This window comes from Geospiza fortis, unplaced genomic scaffold (assembly GCF_000277835.1).
Source record: "Geospiza fortis unplaced genomic scaffold, GeoFor_1.0 scaffold16, whole genome shotgun sequence".
Classification (NCBI taxonomy): Eukaryota; Metazoa; Chordata; class Aves; order Passeriformes; family Thraupidae; genus Geospiza; species Geospiza fortis.
The window spans coordinates 1,588,365-1,599,055 of NW_005054302.1; the positions used below are offsets into that span (position 1 = coordinate 1,588,365).

At 39.5% G+C, this 10,691-nt stretch overlaps 1 protein-coding gene across 1 annotated transcript in view; it reads left to right on the forward strand.

Annotated features, from left to right (window-relative positions):
• Positions 1 to 10,691, forward strand: part of ATP8A2 (ATPase phospholipid transporting 8A2) — a 287,313-nt gene that overhangs the window by 56,983 nt on the left and 219,639 nt on the right. The window contains exons 20-22 of the mRNA XM_005417776.2: positions 1,504 to 1,588; positions 2,774 to 2,913; positions 6,167 to 6,305. Coding sequence (XP_005417833.2) covers positions 1,504 to 1,588; positions 2,774 to 2,913; positions 6,167 to 6,305 — 364 coding nt within the window. The remainder of the gene's footprint in view (positions 1 to 1,503; positions 1,589 to 2,773; positions 2,914 to 6,166; positions 6,306 to 10,691) is intronic.

Genomic DNA, 10,691 nt, shown 5'->3' on the forward strand with positions numbered 1-10,691 from the left:
GCTTTCTACTGCCCAGTTGAAATCCTGAAACTAATGGGAGCAGTCCCCTTACTGCAAAGCCAGGGCTTCACCCAGCTGTGCAGCAGAAGTTCAGGAGCTGGAGTAAATGCTGTTGTCTGAATTTATAGCACTAAAATTTGTTCTCAAGTGGTTGGCTCTTGATCTGGCTTTCTTGCATCTTTGCACCTGCTGTTATTTGTCATCATGACTTGCACCATGTTGAGCTTCTGTCTTCACTGACAAGAGCTATAACTTAGTACAGTACAAAGGCTCCAAAACTAGCACTGTCCACAGCAAGAGAATGGTTCTAATTTCAGTGGAAAACTATGGAGCTGACTTTTTGCAACAGGGAAAAAACTTTCTGACCTCTGTGAGGATCCTATTTGCTTGAATTTGTCATGACATATGGCTCAGTATTCACGGCTCTGTTGCTTCCATTTACCTCCCCTGATTTGATAAAGATGTGCTGGCTTCATTCTGGTGTGGTGGAAGTGAATGAAGCCTGCTGCCATTGTGTGGTAGTTCACAGTTCTATGCCTAATGGGACCACACAGACTTGAAACTTGCTTGTTCATGCCGTGCCTGAGTTCACACCATTCTTTGGAGTGTGGCACTGAAGGGGATGGAGAACAGGAGAGTTTGTGGTAGAAATTATTACTGTTTTCCATATGAACAGACCTGGATGTATTAATGTGCTGTATTTGCCACTCATGTAACTGTAAGTTAACTGAGTATTCTGCATTAACTCTTCCACATTCTGATAGTCATCCTTTGTCCTGTTGCTTCCATAATAATTAGGTTTGTATGCCTGTCTCTAATCAGCTCTAGTTGTAGGTCTGCTGACTTAGCTTAAGAGCAGATGTCTCAGTAGGGTTTCTGTATTACATGTGTTTTTAGAACTTATTCTGGTAGTTATAAATAAAATCCAGAGACTCTAGATATGTAGGTGATGGTATATTTTGATTTCAGCTGTTAATGGGGCATTTTCAGTTGTCCTTTAATTTACTGATAAAGAAAGCTGCTGCAGGAAGAAGGTTGTTTCTGAGAGAATGTTGTGGTAGAACATGATCAGTGTTTCTGCCTTTTTTTTAAACATCAAAAGGAATCTTTTCTGGAAAGAATTGCAGGAAAGTCTACTGTACAGGACTGTTATAGATACACTGAATAAATCAGACATTTGTGTTGTCTGAAAGTCAATTTATTGGCTTGGTAACTTATAGAGAAGTGTTCTATACTGCCCAGTAATGGGGACCTCTTTATGGAAAGAGGGGAGGAGGGCGGAGTATGCTTCTCTCCCCACTATTTGTAGTGGATGCAGTATCTGTGCCACTGGGCACAATCCAGGTTACTCAAATCAGTCTCTAAGCCCCACATATATTGTAAATACAGTTTTGTTTTTGATATTAGCAAGTCCATTCAGGTTGCTTCTCTTGAGCTTGTAAATACACAAATGGCAACTTCATATGTAGACTTACACTGTTGTAATGAATTTGGTTTTACTAGGATAATGTAATTTTTGAGAGGCTTTCAAAAGATTCCCAGTATATGGAACAAACACTGTGCCATCTTGAATACTTCGCAACGGAATGTAAGAGAAACAGCATGCCGTGAGAACTCAGTTCATGAAATTGTTTGCAGTGTCTTCTGTGTTGTCTAAGCTCTGTGGTGTCTTCTAAGATGATTGTGAAGATAAATTAAGATGGGGTGTTTTATCAGCAAATTAATAACTGTAGGTTGACTTCAGCTGTAAGGAGGTTTTTGTCTGACTTCTGTGTGATTGCAGTAGGGAAGTGGAATTTGGAAGGAAAAGTGTTCTGTGTGTCCATGATGAAGGGAAAGGGCATGAGCTGTATTGCCCAGAATAACTCAATTACACTGGAGTTTGGAGGTGCTTTTACCAGGGTAGAAGTTGGATACCAGCATCTTTTTATGAAGCAGAGTGACAACGTGAACGTGTTGGGAAGCCTGGTAGACTGAAACATCAAAGGTGATCTGAAGTGGTCTATGAGGCCTTTGACTGATACAACACCTCTGTTCACTGGCTTTGTTCCCTCTTCTGTGATAGCATAGGATACCTGAGTTATAGTAAAACCATGAATCAGTGTTTTTCTTCCAAAATCTGAAAATATCAGTCAGCTTTTAGAAAAACTGTTTTTGCAGACTTCCAAAAAATTCCCACTACTGGAACTGTTGTATTTTATGGCACACACTCGTTTTTGATTGATTTGTGACAGAAAAAGAAATCATTACTTCTCTATGTTAATTTTTGCCAGTGGTCAAATAAATTGGTTTCCATACTTCATGGACCCTCTTCATTACATTGTGCATGTGTAACTTCCGTTATTTGTGTGAGTTACATTGGTACACTGAAGGAGAACACAGTCTTGCTAAAAGGAAGCACAGGCTGTGGAGGATGTTTGACTAAGTAATATCACCAATCACAGCATGTAGCCCATTCTTTAATACAATGTTTTTAAAAGTACATGAAAGGCAAGGTTGCTTTCATACTTAGCAAAAAGGTTTTGTCCAATGCTCTCTTGATCTGCACCAACATTAGTGGCCAAAATGAACCAGATTGATGGTTTACATTTGTGGAAATCCAAGTGCTTAAAAGAATGTACAGGGAGATTTTGTGGAATCCAGAATTTAATGGTGTGTGTTAGAAGCTTTTGTTGTTCCAGCTTGAGGGTTAGAATTTAGCATTCATTACATATGAATGAATTGATGATATTCAATATTTTACTGTGGGTAATGGCTGTCTTCTGTTTGGCAGGTCTGAGGACGTTGTGCATTGCTTATGCTGATCTATCAGAGAAGTCTTACAGAGAATGGTTGAATGTCTATAATGAATCCAGTACAGTTCTGAAAGACAGAACTCAGAAGCTGGAGGAGTGCTATGAGATCATTGAAAAGGTAAAACATACTTTCTTGATGATCAGATGCAGATTCCCTTACATGTGTGTTTTCCAGTGGAATTTGGGCTTTGTGCAATGAAATACACTGTTAATTTCATAGATGAGAAACTGGAAAAGTGTTCTTAGATGGTAACCTGTTCAGTCTACAGTTTTAAGCTGTAAATTTGAGATGAATTTACAGATAAAAAAAATTCTGCTTAAAACCCCTTTTCTCAAACTTTTTAAATCTTCCTGTTTTGTATAAGGTTGTTGTAACTTGATAAAGAGAATATATGTAAATTGTTGTGTTGTACCAAGCTTCCATGTACTAGGGTATGAAGAGATGTGTTCCTTTTCATACAGCAGTCAAATTCAAGGTTTTTGAAGGCTGTTGCAGGCACAATGTAGGGCTTACCAAAACCTAGGGGTGTGGGCTAAAAAGAGGATGAAAACCTGCACTCCATGCAAATTGCGGAGCTCTTAATTTTAGAAGGGGAAAGTAAGTATCGGAGAACCTATTTGAAACACTAATCCTACCGTGAACAAAATGTTAAAGTGCCAACGCTAGGGGCCAGTGTTTCTCTGAGCCTTGTTGGTCTTGCTGCTTTCACAAGTGCTGGTAATTACACTCCTCACCTGCGCAGGTTCATGCTCTTCCCTCTTGCCCCAGGTATTTAATTTTATTTAGTAGTTTCTTTAAAACACGTTTCGAGTTTTAATATCTTTTAAAATTAATATTAAAATACTGCTTAGGTCCTGGAGCACTGTTGTTTCTTTAAGTTAGGGCAAATTGTGAAATTACAGAATGGCCTGGTTTGGAAGGAACCATAAAAATCATTGACTTCCAATCCTCCTGCTGTGGCCGGGACACCTTTCACTAGACCAGATTTCTAGAGCTCCATCCAACCTGGCATTGAATACTTCTAGGGATGGGGCATCCACAAAGAGCTTGGGACTAGGATAGGACCTAACTTTCAGAGGGTAGGAGAAAAGTTCCAGGAACTCTTTCAGTAGGAGCTAAAGATTGGGTCTTCGTTTTCCAAGTCATGCCTGAAATGGTCTTTTGTGTTTATCACGTGTCAGTAACAGTGTGGTCATCTCATCCTTGGTTCTGTAGGTTTGGTAGCTCCTTTTAGCTTTCTGCTTCTTTCACTGTGCTCTCATACTCTTTTGTTTTCACTGAGATGAAAAATGAACATGGCTTTTGCTGTACTTTAAAATGTGTTTTCAAGCTTTAGGTCAGTTTTAGTCATCTAGTTTCTGTCTTTTTCACACTTTAGAATCTTGTTTAAGAAAAAAAGGAACCCGTGAGTGGGTTGTAGAATTGGAGTTAGGAGCTATCCGCTGTATACCTTCCTGTTAATGTTTGCTTGCTGGTCATGCCAAGAAGCAGGCCTTAGAGATAAACTGGCATTTGGCTGTAACACAAAATATAATGTGTTTCTACAAGCTGGTTCTTTTTCATCTAAAGGCTTAAATGAGACCAAGAGAACTACTTTTTTTAGTCTGAGTGCTGAGATTGCTGGATCACAGTATAGGTGCACATGTGGAGACAAACTTGAAGTGACTTCCTTCTTCCTTCCTTCTGCAGCCATATGCTGCCTCAGAGGGCTTCAGCAGTGGTGCAGTGGTAGCTCCCCTGCTCAGGTAGCTCACCCATGCTGATCCCCGTGCTGTCACATGTAACTTCTTAACAAGTGATTTTGGGAAAAAAAGCCCATCTACAATTGCGCTCTTGGATAATGTTTGTAACCTTCAAATGTTGCTAGCACAGAGCTGATGAGTCATTGAGAGGCTGTGGAGTACTAAGGCTTAGTGACTTGCATGAGTCAATTCTGCCACCTTTGCCAGCTGAATCTCTCATAGCAAAAATGAAGCTCTGTCAAGGCCTGTAACTAATGTCAGTTAACACACACTATGGAATTCCACTTAGATTCATTCAAGTGGGAGCTGCTTTTAATGCCCTCTCCATGGAATCATGGAAAGGTTTGGGTTGGAAGGGACCTTTCAAGGTCATATCCTTGTACCCCCGCCTCCCAACCATGGATGGGGACACCTTTCACCAGATCACAATACTCAAATCTCAATCCAGCCTGGCCTGGAACACTTTCAGGGATGGGTCCACCACTTCTGTGGGCAAACCTGTTGCAGTGTCTCACCACTCCCATCATAAACAAGTCACTTCTTTATGTCTGGACTAAATATACCCTCTATCAGTTTAAAACCATCATTCAGTTTAAAACCTTGTCCTGCCACTGCTGGCCTTGGTAAACAGTCTTTAGTAATTTTTCCTATAAACTTCCTTTTTATATAGAAAGGTCGTAGTAAGATCACACTGAAGCCTCATCATTCCCAGGCTGAACAACAGCAACTTGTACTCCTTCTGTTCATTTGTCTTTATTTCTGTTGCATAATTTTAGTTCCTGCAAAAATAGAATATGCTACCTTTTTCTGTGCAATTTCTGAAATGATACAGTATACCTAAACTTGTTTCTATTTGTTTTAAGTTGAACATCTTTGCATATGTAAGGAATCATTAAAATGCTTTTAGAGGTAAAATCTGAGTAGGCTGTACCTTTTGACAAGGTTTATTTCTTAGGTATTTTTTGCCTTTTTTTTTTGTTTTACTGTAATGTAGCCAAATCTCCTCAAGCAATTGTTATAGAATTGCCTGAGAATACAGCTAACTCTGTGGTATTAAATGCACTGTATGAGATATGTATTTCTGGCAGACATCTGTATGCTGATTAGAGATATTTGGATTGATTCATGTTCATACTGCTTGTATTACAGAAATGTAATGATTAGATCTATAAATCGTTGCAATCATTTTTGCTTTGAGTGATTGTATCCAGTCTGTATGTATGTTTTATAGGCGGAAATTAGCTTAAATGATGTGATGCCAAATAATTTTTGTTTTGTGAGCTTAAATATATAAACTGACTACTCATCATGTTGCTATGGTGATTAGTGAATGGTCTAGTATACATGTTCATCTATAGGCCAACTTTGGTTTTTATAACTTCAATCAATTATTCTTGAAATGTTGCCATCTTTCTGATTAAAAACACTCTGTTCCATTCTGTACCTCTTGTATGCAGAGGAAGTAGAATAGCCACACTACAAACTTACTGTGATGTGTATTGTTTGTCAAAGTGCAACATTAGCAGTGAGATGCAACATGCTGTCTTAATTCCTTTTTTGAGTATGTGCCAAACAGAGATTTATCTTAAAAGAATTTGAGAGTTTGTTTTCTTTTTTTTTTCCTCCAGGATTTGCTGCTTCTTGGAGCTACAGCCATTGAAGACCGCCTGCAAGCAGGTGTTCCAGAAACAATAGCCACACTAATAAAAGCAGAAATTAAGATATGGATTCTGACAGGTGACAAACAGGAAACAGCTCTCAATATAGGTATCCATCATTCTGGTTACTCTGAATTTGTCTGGCATGTAGCAGGTCACATGCAAGATGTGCTGAGTGTGTTTTTAAATAGAATTTGGTCTGCTATTATAGAATGGTTCCTTGGCAGCAGGGCACAGCGTTGGTGAAGGGATTTTGTAGTGAAGTCTTCGCTATATGTGTCAGGCTATATTCTTGTTTTTTATTATTATTATTGTTTTGAGGCAGAAGGAACCCATCTGCTCTTGGTTAAATGCAGTTCTAATTGAATGAATATATGTAACTCTGCTTTCTGGTGGTAACAGGAGAACTCTACCAGACTAATGTTTCAGAAATGGGTTTAGAGCTATTTTCTTCTTTTCTTACTGACTGCCTTTGAATGGAATTTGGGGTACAATGGGAAATATGATAATGCAGAGCATGTATGGTTTACAGCATCTTCCAAACCATGTCTGTGAATGTAGGTGGATTATTCAAGCTTAAATAACTGACTCTGCTGTCCCCTTACAGCACATCTATTAGTATACAGTAAAGACTCGGTGAAGGGACATATCCTGATGTAGGCACACCCCTTGTCATGCCACATCTCCCAAACGTCCCATCTTTGGCAATAGGATGCCATGACGCTCTTGTGTTCTTTTTGATCATTTTTTTCCCTGTCACTCTTAAGTCTGCCCAGAGAGGGGAAGAGACAGAGTTGCACTTTTGTGATCTGACATCTCACCTAAGAAAGTTCAGTTAAAGAGCATTTTAATTCTCCCAGGAATAGCCTGAAATATACCCAGACCCATCTGTGTGCAGTTCTAACTGTAAAATTGGTTGCATTATTAATGTAATTAGGGAGTCTTAAAGTCAATATGAGCTCAAAAAGACTGAAAAAATAGCTTCTTTAGCAGAAGTCAACATATGCTGTTAGGGTTCCACAACTGCATTTAGATTTGCAGGTTAGTCTGTTTAGATCTACAGGTGTAGGTTAAAAGGAACTTCAACAACATAGGTTGCATTCTCAAACTCATTCAAGATTCTCTATCAGTGATGCTCTGTAAATGAACTTAAATTATTTTCAGGAAAGTTTTGGGCATTCGCACTTCTTCTTTGGTCTGGTTTGTTTTGTGGTTTTTTAAACTTCTTTTCTGTTTTGGTTGACTCGGTGAAATTTCATTATGCAATCTGCTTGACTGACTAGAATTTTTGTGTGCTTTGAATTAAATTTCATGTATCTTCATATGTTGAAGGTGGAACCAAGAAGTGGAATAACTTGCTGAACTGATACAGCTGTAGTAGAAATACAGTGGATGGCCTTTAATTTGTTTAAAGGGTAGTTATCTGGTTTGAATCACAATCTGCAGATTTTCCTTTCTTTACAAGCAGTAGATAACTTCAGAAGGGAAAAACACTCTTTTGATTAATTAAAAAAATGCAGCTACACATTTTGATGTAAGTACCTGAAATAAGTTGATCCATTAACCAACAGCAGCTACTTGACCACCAGTAAATGAGCTTATTCTGAACACTGTGAAGGAGACTAACTTCCAGCTTTCTCTAAAACTGTTGGTTTGTTGTTTCTTTTATTATAGCAACTTGAGAAGAATAATAATCTCGCTTAAAACTTCTAAATTATCCCTTAATTTAAGGTACAGTTTGGTAGTGAAACTCTAACTTAATTAGCTTCATGTTCAAGTTAGCTTGAAAGTATAAACATGTGGCACTCTTCCAGTTTTTGTGTGTAATCCAATAAAACTGTAATAAACCTTCAACTTAAAACCCAATCCACGTGTGCACTATATGTTTCAGGTATAAATATGCTATCTGGGGAGTAAAAAGTGTTTTCACTTTCTCATTGTGTTTGGAGGTTATGCTTATTGACTCTTGCTTGCTGTATGGAGGTGCATGTGTATTGAGGGATATTTCAGCTCTTGGCAGCTTTGCCAAGGAACTGGAGTGCTTTGTTCTTCCATCTTCCTCTTGATTCTTTGGTTTTCAGAATTTGCATCTGTCTTTGTCTCTGGATTGCATTCTTGACTTCTCTGGAGAGTAATGGTTGACCTTCTGTGGGGTGGCTGTATGCCTTTCACTCAGACAGGTGCTAGTGAGTAGTTCTGCAAGTGAGGAGAGTGTCCATGATAAGCTTTAATACTGATCAGTCATTTGAACTCTAGCTCTTGAAAATGGGACTTCCAGGTACAGAAGCATCTTTAAGCATGACATGCAAACAACTTTAGAAGGCTTAACTGTGTTCCTGCAGCTTCATCCTTTTCATGAGTCTACAGACTCTGGATCATCTTTGCCTTTCAGTGAGACAAAACCACCCATAATAGATTTCTATTTGCCATCATCCTTGTGCTCAACAGAACACCAGAACTGCTGTATTTCCAGCCAGTAACTTCCCTATGAAGAGATTTGTTTTCTGGGAGTGGGAGTATGGTGTTAACTCAAGTGTGTCCCTCCCTGAACCATGAATCAGTCCCTATAGTTGAGCTGAATGCTCTTACCTAGGGCATTGATAGCTGCCTGCGAGCATTGGGTTTGAGGTTGAAAAGGACCTTTTAAAGATACAGTCCTCCTGCTCCCTGCCTGACAGGGACATCTTTCATAAATCAGGTTGCTTAAAGCTCCATCCAACCTGGCCTTGAACACTTCCAGGGATGGGGTATCCATAACTTCTCTGAGCAACCTGTTCCAGTCCTGCTACCCCCCATCATAATACATGTCTTCCTTATGTCCAGTGTAAACCTAGCCTCTTCCACTTTTAAATGACTGGTCCTTGACCTGCCACTACAGGCCTTGGTAAAAAGCCTTTCTCAGTCTTTTTGTTGTAATTCCCTTTTGAATTACAAAAGAAATGATTTTTGGTCTCTCCAGAACCTTCCCTTCTCCTGGTTAAACAACCCCAAATCTCAGCCTGTTTTCATAGGAGAGATGTTCCAGCCTTCTGATTTGCTTTTGTGGCCCTCTTCTGTACTCACTCTAACAGATTCACATCTATCTTGTGCTGGGGGCCCCAGGGCTGGATATGATATTCCAGGTGGAGTCATTCAACTTTTCATCACTTAGGTGCTTCTCAGTAGGACTGCTTCCAGTCTGTTCACCCCCTACTCTGTCCTGATGGACATTTATGGTTGCTGCAGTAGAGGTGCAGGACCTTGCACTTGGCCCTGTGGAATTTGATTAGATTCTCACAGGCCTGCTCCTCAAGCAGATTGAAGTCCCTCTGGGTGGCATCACTTCTCTCCCGTGTTATTTAGGTGCACCATTCAGCTTCATCTTCTCTCAAGGCTTGCTGAGGGTGTACTTGATCCCTGTCTGTCCCTGGTGTAGATAGCAAAGGACCATTCTCAGGGCTGGCCTGAGGGCCACTACTCATTACTGGTTTTCATGTGAGTGTGGAACATGACTGTAACTCTCTGCATGCAGGGATCCAGCTGATTCCCTACCCATCTAACAGTACATCCATCAGACCCCTGTCTTTCCAGCTCAGAAGTAAGAACACTTCTTGGTGAGCTGTGCTTTGTTTCAGTTCAGGAGACAAGCCATGCCAGCACACTTGCCTGTATCACTATGCAAAGTTTGAAGAGGGCATTTGTGTCCTCTCTAAACACGGAGGATAATCATTCTTCCCTCAGATGCTGGATTCTGTGTGCCTGCAGTATGAATGTGCCTGTGGGCTATGATCTTGAACTCTAGTTCAAGTAATCTTTCTCCCAGGACACTTAAAGGAAAATAAGTCCCAGAAGCACCTGATTCATCTGCTTCATGGACTTTTAGTCAGACTTTTAATTTAAAGAGCTAGATATCAGCTTACAGGTGTGGGTTGACATTTTATACCTGGCTTTGAACCAGCAGTTGATCTTATTTTACTCAGAAGCATTGACAAAAAATACTTATGTTAGAGTGCATTTTTGCTTGCCATGTTAGTATTGCCAATAAAAACTATTACAAAACCATTATAAAACTTCAGACATTTCTAGTAATACTTTAAAGTTACTACTTGGTCTCCTACAGTTGCCAGCTACTTTGCTAGATTTTAATATCATCTTAGTCCTGAAATTGTACATATTATATTGATCCCCTATAAACCCTTGTTAGCGTTGACTTATATTCTCCTATTCCAATCTTGATCTTTCTGTTTGATGTGATGGTAAGATGCAAAATAGCTTCAGTTGCAGGATAAGTCGTTCTAAGTCCCTGATTTCCAAGATGCACAGCAGAGCAACTGTTTTCCACAGCATTTTTTTTTTCTTCCAGCTTGACTTCTAGAATGGCATCTTGCTCATTTTGGAAGAGGTAAAGTGAAGCAGTGAGTGGTTTAAAAATTACAGGTCACTATTGCAGCTGCTGTTCTAATCAAATGCTACTAGAAAATCCTTTTGAATTAGTTATGCTGAATTTGTAACAGCC